This window comes from Salmo trutta, chromosome 20 (genome assembly GCF_901001165.1).
Source record: "Salmo trutta chromosome 20, fSalTru1.1, whole genome shotgun sequence".
Classification (NCBI taxonomy): Eukaryota; Metazoa; Chordata; class Actinopteri; order Salmoniformes; family Salmonidae; genus Salmo; species Salmo trutta.
The window spans coordinates 10,265,088-10,284,810 of NC_042976.1; the positions used below are offsets into that span (position 1 = coordinate 10,265,088).

At 44.1% G+C, this 19,723-nt stretch overlaps 1 protein-coding gene across 2 annotated transcripts in view; it reads left to right on the forward strand.

Moving 5' to 3' along the window:
- The window catches only part of LOC115155529 (rho GTPase-activating protein 15), a 67,714-nt gene that overhangs the window by 15,944 nt on the left and 32,047 nt on the right, over positions 1–19,723 (forward strand). For both annotated transcript variants that reach the window (XM_029702212.1, XM_029702213.1), the window contains exons 6-7: positions 15,670–15,768; positions 16,308–16,476. In XM_029702212.1, the coding sequence (XP_029558072.1) occupies positions 15,670–15,768; positions 16,308–16,476 (268 nt within the window). The remainder of the gene's footprint in view (positions 1–15,669; positions 15,769–16,307; positions 16,477–19,723) is intronic.

A 19,723-nucleotide genomic window follows, 5' to 3' on the forward strand; every position in this document is an offset into this window, starting at 1 on the left:
CGGGAGAAAAGGAAGAGCAGATTTCCTCAACCACTTAAGATACTTCATCGCTGCTGGTCGCTACTCTGCTGCACAGTATTTCAGCCCCAAAATCTTAATGCAGTGAAGATTAAAATGGGAATTACAGCATAATCTTAAGTAATCCAAGTGCTGTGGACAGAAAAGGGCTTGTAATGCCGGCTCAAATCTATTCTGAGGTCTGACAACATTGTCAATCAACTCTAGGATTAAAGTTAAAATTAGCACGGAAAGTTACTGTTAATTTTGCACCAATCAAGACACTGATTTACAGTCTAATAATTACCTCACAAAGATGTGCCTGTCAGATGGGTAGATGCGGTTAAAAAAATAGAATATAAATATTAGTATTTTTTCAGTTATATCTCTGCTCCCCGTATCCCTGTCTCCCAGAGAGATTCCTATTTCTAAGATATTTCATGGACTATGACAACATAATTGCTCTTTTGAACCATGTAAGCTAAGGGCCAGTTTATGGACTTGATGAGTTTAGCACTATTCCATATGGTGATCTCAAAAGGCCATTCACTTCATGTAGATTTGATATTGAGTCATTTAAAGTTCCTGCAAAGTACCCAGTGGTTGACAACACAGATGTGACTCTCAACTTTAAACGTTGATTGGTGACATCAGGATATATTACTTTCACTTCAGAGGAAGTCCAAAGTATCAAATGCACTAAATATATAGATCGAATACGCTTCCAATCCAATGTCCAAATATGACAATGAGTCTCAGCTCAATAGATACTGCAATCAAATATACATGAAGCGTTCTTATTTTCCACCCAGCGCTCTGCTATCTGTCACTTTTATTCTCTCTGAACCACCCAGTAAGGAAGTGTCCTCCCTGGACAGTGTTGACATCCACAGGCTGACCAGCCAAAGGTCACAGGGTCACGAACCTGAGAAATGTTGTGCCTCTCAGTCAGTCAGAGTTCACTTTCCTAAGACCTCAATGGCACCATCTGTTTTCCTCCGCAGTAGTGTTTCAGATCAGCGACATGACTGCTACGGAAAACCTGTTCTTCCTAGAGGAAGTTGGGTAAAACGATAGAGGAGAGCTGGAACGGATCCTTTAAGGTAGGGGTTCCCAAACGCTGTCACTCAGGCACCCCGTTTCAGCATTAGGGAACATCTCGCCCCCAACGTCTATTTCTACATCCACAAGCATTGTTCATGACACAATCTTTTCACACCCCTCTTGTGGGCGGAGATAAAATGTTGCAGGTTTAAGGCTTATTTCCTGCAGTTCTACACATTTTGTCATCAATCAATCAATCAAATTTATTTATAAAGCCCTTTTTACATCAGCCGATGTCACAAAGTGCTGTACAGAAATCCAGCCTAAAACCCCAAACAGCAAGCAATGCAGGGTTGCAGAGAAAATGTTGCATCATTAAAGCTAATTTTCTTGCAATTCTATAAATGTTCTATACATGTCTAATGTGTATTCATGTGATATTTGAGTAAATCAAACATTCCAACAAAATCTACGGGCAAAGAAACCATGCTGACATGGGCTAGTTGATCTGGACATTTCTGACAAGTTCTGAATAGTCCCTTATGGTATGCAATGACTGATATGACAAGAGGAAAACACCTTGTGTATTGTACTATTACAACTTCAAGAGTCAGTTGAAATCCGGACTGAGTTCCTTAGAAATAAAAAGCTTGGGAACCACTTCCTTAAGGCAACGCCCGCCTGATATTTTCTTCTATCTAAAGTTGAAAGTTTAGTGAATGTGTGATCAACTGAGGAAGTGGTTCAATAACTCTATGGGGGTCCTGCAAGAGGATTAACATGGTTAGAAGAGCGCTCTGGTTTGGCTCGAGGGCAGCTGAAGGAAAAGTAATAGTTTGGAAATAGGTGTTCATGTTATTTATCTACCCAGTTTATGTATTCCCATTTTTTCTTTATTATCTTTATCATTGTGAAGAGACACAGTTGGTGGCACACAGGTCTTCCAAATTCCACAAGGAAAGGAAAGAGGATGGGAATGGAGGAGGGTGTCACTGAGGCCATTGTCACCCAGAGTATTTATTCAGCTGCAGGGTCCTTTTAGACCTGACAGATGTTTCTCAGCCTTCCCTTCACCTCCTCACTCATCAAAATCATTGTCTGTGTTTATGAATAGATGGACATTGTTCTTCGTAATTCACTATTGCAATTCCAGGAGCTTTAGGAAGGAGGGACACTGGTTACTCCCCACTCCAGCTTAGTGACACACTTGGTGAATAACCCTCACATGGTCTCTACATATGAGATTCTTCAAATAATCCCAAGGTTCCCGTCTGGTGCACTGTTTTATCACTAACACGGGGTTGACTAAGTGAAATGTAACCTTGCAGAAACACAGAGAGGGGAGCTCTGATCTTTGTATTTGGACACCTGAGGGAGCCCCGTATCTCGTGTCATGCTCACTGAAAGAATGTATACACTAACACAGTTCCAACCGGTTGTCAGTTCTTGTGACATCACATGAGGACAGACGAGAAATACACATATCAGACTGCAATATGAGATAAGTCATTGTTCGTCACAAAGCCGCCTTAATGATACGTATGATAGCAGAATTATCCAAATATTGTAAAAATATAAACAAAGTTAATTTTTATTTTTTATTTAGCAGACGCTCTTATCCAGAGCGAGTGCATACATTTTTTAAAACCTTTTTGTACTGCGTTCACTGAAGAACAAAGATTATTTAAACTTCACTCTTTGTACAGTGGCAAAAACCAAACCATTTGAAGAAGCAGAGATGAAAGAGGGGACAGAAAAAGCTTGTGGAACCCCAAACCAGACCACCTAGCAGGCGAACACTGTCCAATCAAAGCCAGATACAATGAGCAAAGCTCTGTATTCTAAACTGCAGTGTTGAGCTAACTTATGTGAATTCTTGAGTGGTGTCATACTGAAAATAATATTTCAAAATGTCTGGAGACCAAGAATGGAAATGCCTGGCACGCTGTCTTTATAACCAATTGATAAGAATTTCAAGCCATATTTTTTTTAATAACTATCGTCAGCATTGATGAAAGCAGATAGTCTGTTTGAAAAGGACTAACGGCTCAAAGCGCCTCCCGCGAGGCTAATAAAGCCAGACATATCTCTGACGTTGCTCAACAAATAAAAAGGAGCACAACTTTGAATAAGTGGTCATGCATTTTTCATGCTTTTCTGCATATCTAAGTGTTTGAGTCTGGCTTGAGTGAGTTCAAAGCAAATAACAAAAGGAGCAGAAAAGTCCAAAATTGCATCAACTCCTCTAGAAGAGAGACAAACAGTAGGGTAGTGTCAAAGGCGTCTGGTTTCATCCACGGGCCGCTTCTACGGAGTCGTCGACAGCAGCATCCTTCTCTCATCACTAATTGATTCTTTGGAGGTTTGGGCGACTCTCGCTATGAGCCTTCTGTACCCTATCTTGTCTGACAAACATGGTTCTCATAGTCACAAAGTGGAAAAACAGACTCCAAAAACAACCATGGAGAGAGGACAGAAACAACTGGGAGGATGAAATAGAGCCTGGGGCTAGAAAATAATGAGTCCATTTCAGTGGAGGAGCTTTAACCTGCCACCGCCCCAAAAAACATTGCATTGTCTTGACTAATCAACAGGAAAGTTTAATATTATTGCGAAAGACTCGTAATCACGTCCGAGAAGTATGAAGCATCCTTCTGAGTGTCGAAGGTGAATCATACTGGGAGGAAGAGGGTGGGTGACTGCGTTGAGGTTAGCACAATTTTTGATCTTCGGTTTTCTGAATGAGCCTCAACCTTTCTAAAGTTCAGTCAGATTGACAACTGTCTTGACTCTTGTCACACCAACACAGAAAGACCAAACAACCCTGAGGTGAAGGAGATCTATCTTCAGCGGAGTAGATAAGAATAGCTGGATTGAGTACACGGATCAATGTTAATGAATATATTCACTATTTAAAACAAGTGAAAGATCCGTGCAGTAGATATTCAGAGCAGGTTGTAGTTTGTAGTATTTTTAGTAGTAGTAGTCCGGTGCCTACTGGTCCGCTGATCCTGGGATGTAATCGTACAAAGCTGCTGACCTGACTCGTTTAATGCCCTTCTGTCTTAAGCTCACAGTGCCTGATTGCTTCCAGATGACCAGCCTCGATTACGGTTGTGAATAAGAGTGGCTCACTCCCAAAATGGACATCACATCACACACAAATAGAGAGATCCTCTCAGACACAGACTGTGCTTCTACTAGCCAACACTACTTTAGTGAGGTCTAGGACCTATGACCTGTGGTTAAACCCACTAGGAAGCTCCTACCTTCCATAGTGTTGATAATAGTGGGCATCGGCCAACAACTAGTCATTTATTCAAAATACAGCCTATACTAGAATGTTCATGGGAAAGTTCGTCAGGGCAAAATAGCAATATCCAGACCATTTCATTCACCTCTCATATTCCTTCATCCACCTCCCTCTTGTTCTCTTGTGCTTCTGGCTGGAGGGCAGAGACTTTACCACCAAGACATTCACCATATTGTAGCGATGCATGTCTTCGCGGTGTCAGAGCTGCGGGAGTCTGGAGCTGTTGAGCAGTGTTATCATACAGTAAGCAGCGTTTCACACTGCACAGGGGTTGATATACTTGGGAGTGACTTTGTGATTAGTGTTATGGTTAATGGTCCAGGAGGACGGCTAACTCTTTAAGGCTTTAAGTAGGGAAGTGGTATTATTGTACATCAATCTATTCAAATAATAGGCTTTTATTTTGTTTTGCTATGAGATGAAGGCATGTTGGTTCGTCACTCCGTGTTCTGGTAGAGTACTCTTCTAATGTTGTCTTTTTAAAGGTATGGATAGCACTTAGATGACTCCCCAGCTCAGAATAAAAGGGGAGTTACATCTCCACTTTGTTACCATGTTATTACACTTTTATGCTGAGCTCTGAAGTAAAGTGGTACTGTGATTTGTATATCTAGTCTCTTGATTTTTATTCATCCCTGAAACATTTTACCCACAAACCAAGCCTTAGAAAAAGATTTTTCCCTGTAACCCTTAAACACAGATACTTTATGACAACAGAGTCACAAGGCAGCTGGCAACAGTCCCAGATTAACATTGAAACACTAGCTGTCATCTGAGTCTTGACCCCTACAAGACATGGTCAGGTTCACCATGTCAGTCCATCATCTGGCCCCCTCCCCCGGCTGCATCACATCCAGCCGTGATAGGAAGTCCCATATGGTGGTGCACGTTGGGCCCAGCGTCGTCCGTGTTAGGGGAGGGTTTGGCAGGGCTAGGCCCCTTTATCATTGTAAATAAGAATGTGTTCTTAACTGACGTGCCTAGTTAAATAAATAAAATTAAAGTATTGCATCAGCATTGCATTTAGTTGACTGTGCTGTTGTAAGTTACCTTCGTAATGTTCCCTTTGAAGTGAGTCTCTGGGGACTTAATCTGTTGAAACGACAGTTTCTCTCTGGGAGTTCTCTTGTGGTGTGGCCCTTCATCCTCAAAGCTGCTTACATTGAAGTGGGCATTAATTTGTTTTTTTTTCAGAGAAACAGTGAAAGTATAGTGTGTGTTAATCTCCAGAACGGTGTAAGGATTTAAACCTCCAACAGCAGATTGCCTTGGAGATTCAATTTAGAAATAAACGCCAGTTCAGTTAAACCATAGGACTTAATTCTAGCCAGACATACATCACACAATGTTATACCTTTCCTTTGTGGAGAGATGAAGCATCGCGATGAGTTCAGGTCATGGAGCAAAGTGAAGTGAACAGAGCCATTTGTGGGTGATGAATTGTGGAACATCCTCATCACAACTGTCTCCTTGGCCTTCTGTAACTCAGCAGTACATTACAGCATTAACGTTCTGCTCAGGTCAGACCTGAACAAGTTGTACCAACACAGATATTATTTTATATCACACCATTTCCGCTGTTATTGTAAGAACTTATTTTTCTGTGAACTATATCGTTGCAGTTTTGACACATCTACAGATATTTTGTTGCAAATTGGAAATAATTAACTTGGCAAAGTAGAATGCTTCAAAGTTGCATTGTTCCTTTATGAGGAGCGATAATTAATGTTTAATTTAAGAGCCACATGCAAATGTGAAGGCACAAATGGCAGTCTCCTCTCTGCTCCGCTGTGCATATTTAAATATTAATGGTTCCAGTCAAAATAAAGGCCAGACATTCAACACCCTCTTTATTATGAAATGTGATAAAAAATAAAGATGTATTTCCTATTGTTTTTCATTCCTAAAAGTAAAACATTACTTTGCACTACATTTCACTTAGTCAAAATACACAGGAAAGCTTTGACTTGTTTTGTATAGTTACAAGGAGCTGAATATATTCTATATATAATATATTCTCTGAATAGAAGTCATACTCTTTATTTGCAGTTATTGTACTGTGATATGAACATCATTGGCTCAGTTTTCCATTGCATTGTCAAAGCTGATTATCTACTATAATACCTCACATTTTAATAACAGTCATGCATTCAAATGAAACTATTGGTCTGTTTGTTATGAAGATCATTGTTATTTAGCGGGCATAAACTATACAATTAATGTTTTATTTACCATAGTCTGTTATTTAACATTGAATATGTTTGCAAATGGTTTTGTTTGACTGTGGAGACCTAAATGTTTCATTAGCCGGCACCTCCTACACTGTCTGTAGTGTTCTCTAGCCGGCACCTCCTACACTGTCTGTAGTGTTCTCTAGCCGGCACCTCCTACACTGTCTGTAGTGCTCTCTAGCCGGCACCTCCTACACTGTCTGTAGTGTTCTCTAGCCGACACCTCCTACACGGTCTGTAGTGCTCTCTAGCCGACACCTCCTACACTGTCTGTAGTGTCCTCTAGCCGGCACCTCCTACACTGTCTGTAGTGTTCTCTAGCCGACACCTCCTACACTGTCTGTAGTGCTCTCTAGCCGGCACCTCCTACACTGTCTGTAGTGCTCTCTAGCCGGCACCTCCTACACTGTCTGTAGTGCTCTCTAGCCGGCACCTCCTACACGGTCTGTAGTGTTCTCTAGCCGGCGCCTCCTACACTGTCTGTAGTGTTCTCTAGCCGGCACCTCCTACACTGTCTGTAGTGTTCTCTAGCCGGCACCTCCTACACGGTCTGTAGTGTTCTCTAGCCGACACCTCCTACACGGTCTGTAGTGCTCTCTAGCCGGCACCTCCTACACTGTCTGTGGTGTTCTCTAGCCGGCACCTCCTACACTGTCTGTAGTGTTCTCTAGCCGGCACCTCCTACACTGTCTGTAGTGTCCTCTAGCCGGCACCTCCTACACTGTCTGTAGTGTTCTCTAGCCGGCACCTCCTACACTGTCTGTAGTGTTCTCTAGCCGGCACCTCCTACACTGTCTGTAGTGCTCTCTAGCCGGCACCTCCTACACTGTCTGTAGTGCTCTCTAGCCGGCACCTCCTACACTGTCTGTAGTGCTCTCTAGCCGGCACCTCCTACACTGTCTGTAGTGCTCTCTAGCCGACACCTCCTACACTGTCTGTAGTGTTCTCTAGCCGGCACCTCCTACACTGTCTGTAGTGTTCTCTAGCCGGCACCTCCTACACTGTCTGTAGTGTTCTCTAGCCGGCACCTCCTACACTGTCTGTAGTGCTCTCTAGCCGACACCTCCTACACTGTCTGTAGTGCTCTCTAGCCGGCACCTCCTACACTGTCTGTAGTGTTCTCTAGCCGGCACCTACTACACTGTCTGTAGTGTTCTCTAGCCGGCACCTCCTACACTGTCTGTAATGCTCTCTAGCCGGCACCTCCTACACTGTCTGTAGTGCTCTCTAGCCGGCACCTCCTACACTGTCTGTAGTGTTCTCTAGCCGGCACCTCCTACACTGTCTGTAGTGCTCTCTAGCCGGCACTTCCTACACTGTCTGTAGTGTTCTCTAGCCGGCACTTCCTACACTGTCTGTAGTGCTCTCTAGCCGGCACCTCCTACACTGCTGTAGTGCTCTCTAGCCGGCACCTCCTACACTGTCTGTAGTGCTCTCTAGCCGGCACCTCCTACACGGTCTGTAGTGTTCTCTAGCCGGCACCTCCTACACTGTCTGTAGTGTTCTCTAGCCGGCACCTCCTACACTGTCTGTAGTGCTCTCTAGCCGGCACCTCCTACACTGTCTGTAGTGTCCTCTAGCCGGCACCTCCTACACTGTCTGTAGTGCTCTCTAGCCGGCACCTCCTACACTGTCTGTAGTGTTCTCTAGCCGGCACCTCCTACACTGTCTGTAGTGTTCTCTAGCCGGCACCTCCTACACTGTCTGTAGTGCTCTCTAGCCGGCACCTCCTACACTGCTGTAGTGTTCTCTAGCCGGCACCTCCTACACTGTCTGTAGTGTTCTCTAGCCGGCACCTCCTACACGGTCTGTAGTGTTCTCTAGCCGGCACCTCCTACACTGTCTGTAGTGTTCTCTAGCCGGCACCTCCTACACTGTCTGTAGTGTTCTCTAGCCGGCACCTCCTACACTGTCTGTAGTGCTCTCTAGCCGGCACCTCCTACACTGTCTGTAGTGTTCTCTAGCCGGCACCTCCTACACTGTCTGTAGTGCTCTCTAGCCGGCACTTCCTACACTGTCTGTAGTGCTCTCTAGCCGGCACTTCCTACACTGTCTGTAGTGTTCTCTAGCCGGCACCTCCTACACTGTCTGTAGTGCTCTCTAGCCGGCACCTCCTACACTGTCTGTAGTGTTCTCTAGCCGGCACCTCCTACACTGTCTGTAGTGCTCTCTAGCCGGCACCTACTACACTGTCTGTAGTGTTCTCTAGCCGGCACCTCCGACACTGTCTGTAGTGTTCTCTAGCCGGCACCTCCTGCACTGTCTGTAGTGCTCTCTAGCCGGCACCTCCTACACTGCTGTAGTGTTCTCTAGCCGGCACCTCCTACACTGCTGTAGTGTTCTCTAGCCGGCACCTCCTACACGGTCTGTAGTGTTCTCTAGCCGGCACCTCCTACACTGCTGTAGTGTTCTCTAGCCGGCACCTCCTACACTGTCTGTAGTGCTCTCTAGCCGGCACCTCCTACACTGCTGTAGTGTTCTCTAGCCGGCACCTCCTACACTGTCTGTAGTGTTCTCTAGCCGGCACCTACTACACTGTCTGTAGTGCTCTCTAGCCGGCACCTCCTACACTGTCTGTAGTGTTCTCTAGCCGGCACCTCCTACACTGTCTGTAGTGTTCTCTAGCCGGCACCTCCTACACTGTCTGTAGTGTTCTCTAGCCGGCACATTGATATAAGGAGCTGTTGGGGGATCTGCTTTCATGTAGATTAGCATCTCCAGTAAAACATTTGCCTGACAATAAAAAGACCATGATATTTCAAATCTCCAAACTCTTAGTTCAGGAGCCCCGGCACACATCAGGATTAGAATAATATCAAGGCGTAATGAGATTGCGTCCCAGCGAACCTACAGCTCAATATGAGCCTGATGACAGAGAGGTGGTGTCCTACTGTACCTTTGTGTCGTCTCAGATTAGGACAGCTGACGTGTGAACATGGAGGCTGGACAGGGCCCTGTTTAGTTAAAGGAGCTTATCTCCATTTTTCATGAACAGAATGAATAGACAGGGAGCATCTGCTGTCATGTCTCCGCGCTCCTTCAGATAATCTTTCATGCATCTTTGACCGTGCAGCTCCTAAAAAAAATGTGTTTGATATATTTTTAACCAGTTTGCTCTCCCTTTTTGATTAAACTTCAGAGGGAAGAGTCTGTCTTATCAGGAAGTCAGATAGACTTTGGTGTAAGCCAGACATTTCAATAGAAGGCTTCCGTTTCTAAGATGACAGAAGAAAAGGACGTAATGTTCAGGATGCTTTTCTGTATGAGGATCCCACAGACTACACGTTAAATCCTGAGTCTTAAACCCCAATACGAAGAGGATTGTAGGCTAGCGTCAACATGATATGAACTCATTGGACTTCATCAGAGATTACAAGTTGGAGGGACCAGTTAATAAACGTTCACTAATATTGGTTTCCTCTTTCAAGGCCTCGGTTTTTAGGCCTAGGATTTTAATTTGACATCCATGCACATAATTCAAAAAATCTGTCCAAATCTCCCATCAAAATCAATGATTTACAGTGGCTTGCGAAAGTATTCACCCCCTTGGAATTTTTCCTATTTTGTTGCCTTACAACCTGGAATTAAAATAGATTTTGGGGGGGGGTTGTATCATTTGATTTACACAACATGCCTACCCCTTTGAAGATGCAAAATATTTTTATAGTGAAACAAACAAGACATAAGACAAAAATAGAGAACTTGAGCGTGCATAACTATTCACCCCCCAAAGTCAATACTTTGTAGAGCCACCTTATGCAGCAATTACAGCAGCATGATTCTTGGGTTGTGTCTCTATAAGCTTGGCACATCTAGCCACTGGGATTTTTTCCCATTCTTCAAGGCAAAACTGCTCCAGCTCCTTCAAGTTGGTTGGGTTCTGCTGGTGTACAGATTCTCAATTAGATTTAGGTCTGGGCTTTGACTAGGCTATTCCAAGACATTTAAATGTTTCTCCTTAAACCACTCGAGTGTTGCTTTAGCAGTATGCTTAGGGTCATTGTCCTGCTGGAAGGTGAACCTCCGTCCCAGCTTAAATCTCTGGAAATAAAACAGGTTTCCCTCAAGAATTTCCCTCTATTTAGCACCATCCATCATTCCTTCAATTGTGACCAGCTTCCCAGTCCCTGCCGATGAAAAACATCTCCACAGCATGTAACGGTCGTCGTACGTAGTAGAACAAGGCGCAGCGGGTTGAGTGCTCATAATGACTTTTATTGAACACAAACAAAACAAAACGAAAGCACTTTTTCACCTATGGTTTGTGGGAAGTTGTGGTTGCATAGCTGTGTGTTTTAGCCTGCAATCCTGTTCGTTCGATCGTTTTCTTGTTTTGTTTGTGTTCAATAAAAGTCATTATGAGCACTCAACCCGCTGCGCCTTGGTCCACTACGTACGACGACCGTTACACAACTTCCCACCACCAACGGACCAAGCAGCGGAGGAAGGAGCAGCAGGTGGACTACAAGGAGTACTGGACTTGGGAGGACATCTTGGAAGGAAAAGGATCCTACACATAGGAGGAGATCCAGGCTGGAAGGGATCGCCTCCCATGGAGACAGGTGTAAACAGCGAGGGAGGAATGGCGAAAGTGGAGCGAAGACCGGGATTGTTTTATTGGTACACGATTGGCATGTAAGCCTGAGAGGCAGCCCCAATAAATGTTTTTTTGGGGGGGGGCACACGGGTAGTTTGGCTGGGCCAGGGTTAAGCCCCAAGCCAACTCCCCGTGCTTACCGGAGGCAGAAGGTTACTGGTCAGGCCCCGTGCTATGGGGTGATGCGTACGGCGTCGAGGCCGAGCATTCACAGGCCGGTGTGCGCTGTGCCAGCGCCCCGCATTTGCCAGGGGAAGCGGGCATCCAGCCAGTAAGGGTGGTGCCAGTACTGCGCTCGAGACCGCCAGTGCGCCTTCACGGCCCAGTGTATCCTGTTCCCGCTCCTCGCACTAGCCCTGAGGTGCGTGTTTCCAGTCTGGCATCTCCAGTACCAGCCCCATGCACCAGTCCTCCAGTGTGTCAGCCCAGTCCAACTCGTCCTGTTCCCGCTCCTCGCACTAGCCCTGAGGTACGTGTTTCCAGTCTGGCATCTCCAGTACCAGCCCCATGCACCAGTCCTCCAGTGTGTCAGCCCAGTCCAACTCGTCCAATTTCAATTACAGGTTGTAATGCAACAAAATAGGAAAAATGCCAAGGGGATGAATACTTTTGCAAGGCACTGTACGTGAAAGGTGGAGAGTAGAGAACACAATAGTGTATTTTAGGGGCTCCCGAGTGTGCAGCGGTCTAAGGCACTGAGTCTCAGTGCAAGAGGCGTCACTACAGACCATGGTTCAGCGGTCTAAGGCACTGCATCTCAGTGCTAGAGACATCACTACAGACCCTGGTTCAGCGGTCTAAGGCACTGCATCTCAGTGCAAGAGGCGTCACTACAGACACCCTGGTTCAGCGGTCTAAGGCACTGCATCTCAGTGACTGAGGCGTTACTACAGACCCTTGTTCAGCGGTCTAAGGCACTGCATTTCAGTGCAAGAGGAGTCACTACAGACCCTGGTTCAGCAATCTAAGGCACTGCATCTCAGTGCTATAGGTGTCACTACAGACCATGGTTCAGTGGTCTAAGGCACTGCATCTCAGTGTTAGAGGCATCACTACAGACCATGGTTCAGCGGTCTAAGGCACTGCATCTCAGTGCTATAGGCGTCACTACAGACCCTGATTCAGCGGTCTAAGGCACTGCATCTCAGTGCAAGAGGAGTCACTACAGACCCTGATTCAGTGGTCTAAGGCACTGCATCTCATTGCTATAGGCGTCACTACAGACCCTGATTCAGCGGTCTAAGGCACTGCATCTCAGTGCAAGAGGAGTCACTACAGACCCTGATTCAGCGGTCTAAGGCACTGCATCTCAGTGCTAGAGGCGTCACTGCAGACCCTGGTTCAGCGGTCTAAGGCACTGCATCTCAGTGCAAGAGGAGTCACTACAGATCCTGGTTCAGCGGTCTAAGGCACTGCACCTCAGTGCTATAGGCGTCACTACAGACCCTGATTCAATTCGTGATCGGAAGTCCCAGAGCTTTGACATACTAGTGTAAATCCTATCTGCCATCATTTTACAATTATGAGGAGCTGTGAATGGCAAAATGAAACATAAATATATTAAGTCCTAGCTAGCTCCTTCCCCTGTGGAAAAGAAAGGGAGCTCAGTGTGTTGTCCACCATATAACATTTATAAGAGGTACAGACTGTAACTAATGCAAAATTCATGCAAAGAGATTATGAAACCACCAATCCAAGTCCATTGTGATCCTGTTAATCATGGGGAGAAGAGGTGATAAAACACCACAGACCAGTGTTGCTATTTCTAGGATATAAATACATGTATTGTGTATCTGATTACAAATACTAAGTTACGTTAGAAAACAGAAAAAAATATGCTCAGAGGCTAAGGTTTGTGTGTTTGGTTGTTTTGAAAGAACTTTCAGATTCACCAGTGAGCCTCTCCATAACCCATCCCCCACAATGCAGCAGTGTGATTGCAGAGGCTATTACTGACACATCGTGGGGCCGCCTCCAGGAAGAACACTGTTCCAGAGCAAACATGCTTGTTCAGATGCTTGTAACCCAAGAAGAGAGGGGTGGCAAACTCACTCTGACAAGGATTGCGCCTGTAACCATTTCCCCGCTTTTATCTGGCATCCCAAAGTAATGCTGCTTAACTGTTCCTGACGCTTTGTAATGAAGTCAGAAAAGTCAGCTCCACAATAGTCCCAAACTTTGAAGGTCCATGTAGAATAACAACCTATCTGCACACACATACCACAGACACACACACACACACACACACACACACACACACACACACACACACACACACACACACACATGGGTGTGCATTGATGTCTGTGTTATGTGTTTCACAGGTGTGCTTGTGAGAGAGTGAGAGAAAGAGGGAGAATGTTGTAGCAGGCCATCTCCATTGATTTACATTGGATTTGCTTATTTTTTATGTTGTTTAACATACTGTTGGAGTGTGTGTGTGAGTGGATTAGTTTAGATATTCTTTTTATATTTATATATTGGTCCAGACAATTATTAAGATTTGAGAAAGAGTAAAGAAGCTGAAAAAATGACTCCATTGAATTTGCTCAATGTGAAGTGACAATAATGACCTTATTTGCTGTATACTATGTAAGTATTGGAACTAGGCAGTTTCTAAAGAAAATAGCACTGGGGAACTTCATCAAATGTCTTTGGAGGTGTTGGCAGAATGTTTTCTTTTGCCGGAACATTTGCTCTTTCTGACAGTTTCTGAAAGACAAAAACAATTGCAAATTGTTGTGGACCTGTAAACAGATTGTTTGAATGCAATAATGTTTTGCATTCCCTTTTTCCCGAACCTAAATATGCTGCACTGCCCACGAATTCTGAAACATGATCTACTCTGATGAAAACTACAGTAGCACTACTTACAGAGGTATCCTACACACTTCAATGCAAATTATGTTCTGTTTGCCTGTTCAATTCTACTGTATGGAATAAACCGTGCGCCCTGTCGTCTACTAGGATACTAAGATACTAGGATACTAGGATACTAGGCTACTAGCCAGGCTTCCCCAAATATGTTTTCATAGTTTTATGTAAATTTGCCAGTAGCTGAAAAATCATCAGAGCGAGGGAAACAGCACCCCTCTGTCTCAGTATGGGAAGCCCATGTATCTGATGCTGTCTGGACAGGGAAACAGCACCCCTCAGTCTCAGTATGGGTAGCCCATGTATCTGATGCTGTCTGGAGAGTGAAACAGCACCCCTTTGTCTCAGTATGGGTAGCCCATGTATCTGATGCTGTCTGGATGTATCTGATGCTGTCTGGATGTATCTGATGCTGTCTGGATGTATCTGATGCTGTCTGGATGTAACTGATGCTGTCTGGATGTATCTGATGCTGTCTGGATGTATCTGATGCTGTCTGGATGTATCTGAAGCTAAATAGTATAAAATGTTGATTGATTAATGCCAGCAGGCATTTGGCCTCCTTTCATAAAAAAATTATAATTAGCCAATCAGTGTTGAGCTGAGCTCAACTGTGGGTTGTACTGGTGCAAATTATGAATAATTTGAACATGTATTCACAGGACTTGATTTATGAAATGTGTTTAAAAACAGTAACCCCATGTGTCCAATGACTAAATATACTGTAGTACAATATCAAAAACTCCCATTGTAGACAAACGCTTTGACGATTTAAAACATGTCGTCAAATTTGGCCATCAGCAAGCTTAGAGAACACATGTACTAAAGGATATTTCCGTTGTGAACATGAATGGTTCATTTAGGAAGATAACTGCAAAGATAACGGTTTCATCATTTTGTATGGTATGAGATACTATATCTGCTCATTTGACCATTTCAGTTGCAAAAGATGAGCAATTTTTTTTTTAAGTTCAACCACACTTGACAATGCTGACCTTGATGTCGTCATGGTTTCTCAAAGACTTTTACTAACATTACAGTTATTCAGTTTGACGGCGCCAAATGCTGTTACTGCACTGTTGGAGAAATGCAGAACAGAGCCAATATTAAGATGACAAGTATCACACTAATCATGTTTTCCCCTCTGAGAAGACAGTCTGCATTTGTCTTTTCTTGTGGCACACACACACACACACACACACGCACGCACGCACGCACGCACGCACGCACGCACGCACGCACGCACACACACACACACACACACACACACACACACACACACACACACACACACCCTGCACAACGTGAGCTTGTTGTCACACAGACACAGATACATTAACAGGCACATCACTGATAAGACTCTCAACAGACCAAAGGAATGAGCATCAAGGTCTGCTGATGCTGCAGTGAGCACATTCTTACCAAATCATGTGGATCAGTGGGTGTCATTTAAATTCCATTCAAATGTAAATACTTATTGTTAGTTTAGGGTATTATGAATTTGAACGTATGCCATTCGGTTTGCATTATGCTCCGCTTCATGGGAATACATTAGATAAAGACCTGTTAATTGTTGTACCTTTTATTTAAGTCAATTTGAACCTTTGTTCCAGATAACAACCAGCTCCGGCAGTGAGTTCCTTCTCCAGGCTGACAATTACCACACTATTTCTAAATGGCATGATGCTATTAAAAGGACAGCTGACAATTTGGTAAGCAGTTTGCTGTTTCTTATAGACTTATAGACTGAAGTTATGACATTTCTGAAGTCTTTATGATTTCAGACATTGAAACGATGACTATAAATCATTCAGAACATTGTTTAGTCATACCATGCTAACCAAAATGAAAGTAAAACAATTCCCTAAGTCATTGACTCCAGGTCAAACGTATGATTTTATGTTCCACATAGTGCAAATAATCACATTGACATGCTATACTTAAGCAATAAGGCACGAGTGAGTGTGGTACAGTATATGGCCAATATACCCCGGCTAAGAGCAGTTCCTTAGCACGACACAATGTGGAGTGCCCTTATACAGCCCTTAGCCATGGTATATTGGCCATATACCACAAACCCCCGAGGTCCCTTATTGCTATTATAAACTGGTTACCAACGTAATTAGAACTGTCAGCCAATCAGCATTCAGGGCTCAAACCACCCAGTTCATAATGAATAATGAGTAATAATAAAGAGATGTGCAGCCAGTGACCTTTGGACTGAAATGTTTGAACCTCCTTTCTGTTATAGTCTAAAGGAGCTGCTAGGAAGGCCTCTGATAAGCCTGGCATACGAAGGGCAAACAGCACAGAGTATCTACCTAGACATGGGTTGCCTAGCAAGACACTGTCACTGCCAAGACCTGCACCTGAGTCCCTCTGCACAAAGGAACCCAAACCTGAACACAGACGCTCACTCAGTAAGTTGTCTCCAATGACTAGCTAGTTCTACTACAGTTGCTTATTCAAAACAGTTCTTCACGTGTTGGTACAAGCTTGAACTCACAAAAGTATGCTGATTAAAAGTTGTCTCTTATCTGTGCTACTGTAAGCATTTAATGACTCAGAATAACTTTTTCTAAGGAAGTGGTTGCTCGTACATTTGCATAATATACCCTACCGTTCAAAAGTTTGGGGTCACTTAGAAATGTTCATGTTTTTGAAAGAAAAGCTAATTTTTTGTCCATTAAAATAACATCAAATTAATCAGAAATACAGTGTAGACATTGTTAATGTTGTAAATTACTATTGTAGCTGGAAACTGCTGATTTGTTATGGAATATCTACATAGGCGTTCAGAGGCCCATTATTAGCAACCATCACTCCTGTGTTCCAATGGCACGAAAATTTGAAATAATCACTTGTCAACAATATATTTTGCTTTGCATCTCTGTGTACTCCAAAATGTACTATAAGACATATCTCAAACGTGTTTATTGGATGACAAACTAGTCCATAGGCAAAGCTAGTCCGTAGGCAAAGCTAGTCCATAGACAAAGCTAGTCCATAGACAAAGCTAGTCCATAGGTAAAGCTAGTCCATAGACAAAGCTAGTCCATAGACAAAGCTAGTCCATAGACAAAGATAGTCCATAGGTAAAGCTAGTCCATAGACAAAGCTAGTCCATAGACAAAGCTAGTCCATAGGCAAAGCTAGTCCATAGACAAAGTTAGTCCATAGGCAAAGCTAGTCCACAGACAAAGCTAGTCCATTGACAAAACTTTTTATTAGACTGACAAGCAGTGCCTGGTCTTCCTTTAGACAAGGAAAAGTTCAATTTGAGTAAAAACTAGAAAAAGACAGCCATGTGAGAGACTCCAGGAAGGATAAATAACAGTGGGAATCTAAGGAGAGAGGAAGAGCGAGGGTTAGGTAGAGAGATGAGGTGAAGCATAATATCAACCTAGGCTGTAGCATTGTGGAGGCATATTTTTATTCTTATTTTATTTATTTCACCTTTATTTAACCAGGTAGGCCAGTTGAGAACAAGTTCTCATTTACAACTGTGACCTGGCCAAGATAAAACAAAGCAGTGCGACACAAACAACAACACAGAGTTACACATGGAATAAACAAACATACAGTCAATAATACAGTAGAAAAAGTATATATACAGTGTGTGCAAATGAGGTAAGATAAGGGAGGTAAGGCAATAAATAGGCCATAGTGGCGAAATAAGTACAATTTAGCAATTAAGCACTGGAATGATAGATGTGCAGAAGATGAATGTGCAAGTAGAGATACTGGGATGCAAAGGAGCAAAACATTTTTTTTTATAAATAACAATATGGGGATGAGGTAGTTGGATGGGCTATTTACAGATGGCTATGTACAGGTGTAGTGATCTGTGAGCTGCTCTGACAGCTGGTGCTTAAAGTTAGTGAGGGAGATATGAGTCTCCAGCTTCAGTGATTTTTGCAATTCGTTCCAGTCATTGGCAGCAGAGAACTGGAATGAAATGCGGCCAAAGGAGGAATTGGCTTTGGGGGTGACCAGTGAAACATACCTGCTGGAGCTCGTGCTACGGGTGGGTGCTGCTATGGTGACCAGTTAGCTGAGATAAGGCCAGGCCTTACCTATCAGAGACTTATAGATGACCTGGAGCCAGTGGGTTTGGCAACAAATATGAAGCGAGGGACAGCCAACGAGAGCATACAGGTCGCAGTTGTGGGTAGTACATGGGGCTTTGGTGACAAAACGGATGGCAATGTGATAGACTGCATCCAATTTGCTGAGTAGGGTGTTGGAGGCTATTTTGTAAATGACATCGCCGAAGTCGAGGATCGGTAGGATAGCCAGTTTAACGAGGGTATGTTTGGCAGCATGACTGAAGGATGCTTTGTTGTGAAATAGGAAGCCGATTCCAGATTTAATTTTGGATTGGAGATGCTTAATGTGAGTCTGGAAGGAGAGTTTACAGTCTAACCAGACACCTAGGTATTTGTAGTTGTCCACATATTCTAAGTCAGAACCGTCCAGAGTAGTGATGATGGACGGGCAGGCAGGTGCGGGCAGTGATCGGTTGAAGAGCATGCTTTTAGTTTTACTTGCATTTAAGAGCAGTTGGAGGCCACGGACGGAGAGTTGTATGGTACTGAAGCTCATCTGGAGGTCAGTTAACACCGTGTCCAAAGAAGGGTTAGAAGTATACAGAATGGTGTCGTCTGCGTAGAGGTGGATCAGAGAATCACCAGCAGCAAGAGCGACATCATTGATGTATACAGAGAAAAGAGTCGGCCCGAGAATTGAACCCTGTGGCACTCCCATAGAGACTGCCAGAGATCCGGACAACAGTCCCTCCGATTTGACACACTGAACTCTGACTGAGAAGTAGTTGGTGAACCAGACGAGGCAGTCGTTTGAGAAACCAAGGCTGTTGAGTCTGCCGATAAGAATGTGGTGATTGACAGAGTGGAAAGCCTTGGCCAGGTTGATGAACACAGCTGCACAATATTGTCTCTTATCAATGGCAGTTATGATATCGTTTAGAACCTTGAGCATGGCTGAGGTGCACCCATTACCAGCTCAGAAACCAGATTGCATAGCGGAGAAGGTACGGTGGGATTCGAAATGGTCGGTGATCTGTTTTTTAACTTGACTTTCGAAGACCTTAGAAAGGCAGGGTAGGATACATATAGGTCTTTAGCAGTTTGGGTCTAGAGTGCCTCCCCCTTCAAAGAGGGGGATGACTGTGGCAGCTTTCCAATCTCTGGGGATCTCAGACGATACGAAAGAGAGGTTAAACAGGCTAGTAATAGGGGTTGCAAAAATTTCAGCGGATAATTTTAGAAAGAGAGGGTCCATATTGTCAAGCCTGGCTGATTTGTAAGGGTCCAGATTTTGCAGCTCTTTCAGAACGTCAGCTATCTGGATTTGGGTGAAGGAGAAATGGGGGAAGCTTGGGCATGTTGCTGTGGGGGGTGCAGGGATATTGACCAGGGTAGGGGTAGCCAGGTGGAAAGCATGGCCAGCCATAGAAAAATGCTTATTGAAATTCTCAGTTTTTGTGGATTTATCAGTGGTGGCAGTGTTTCCTAGCCTCAGTGCAGTGGGCAGCTGGGAGGAGTTGCTCTTATTCTCCATGGACTTTACAGTGTCCCAGAACTTATTTGAGTTTGTACTACAGGATGCAAATTTCTGTTTGAAAAAGCTAGCCTTAGCTTTCCT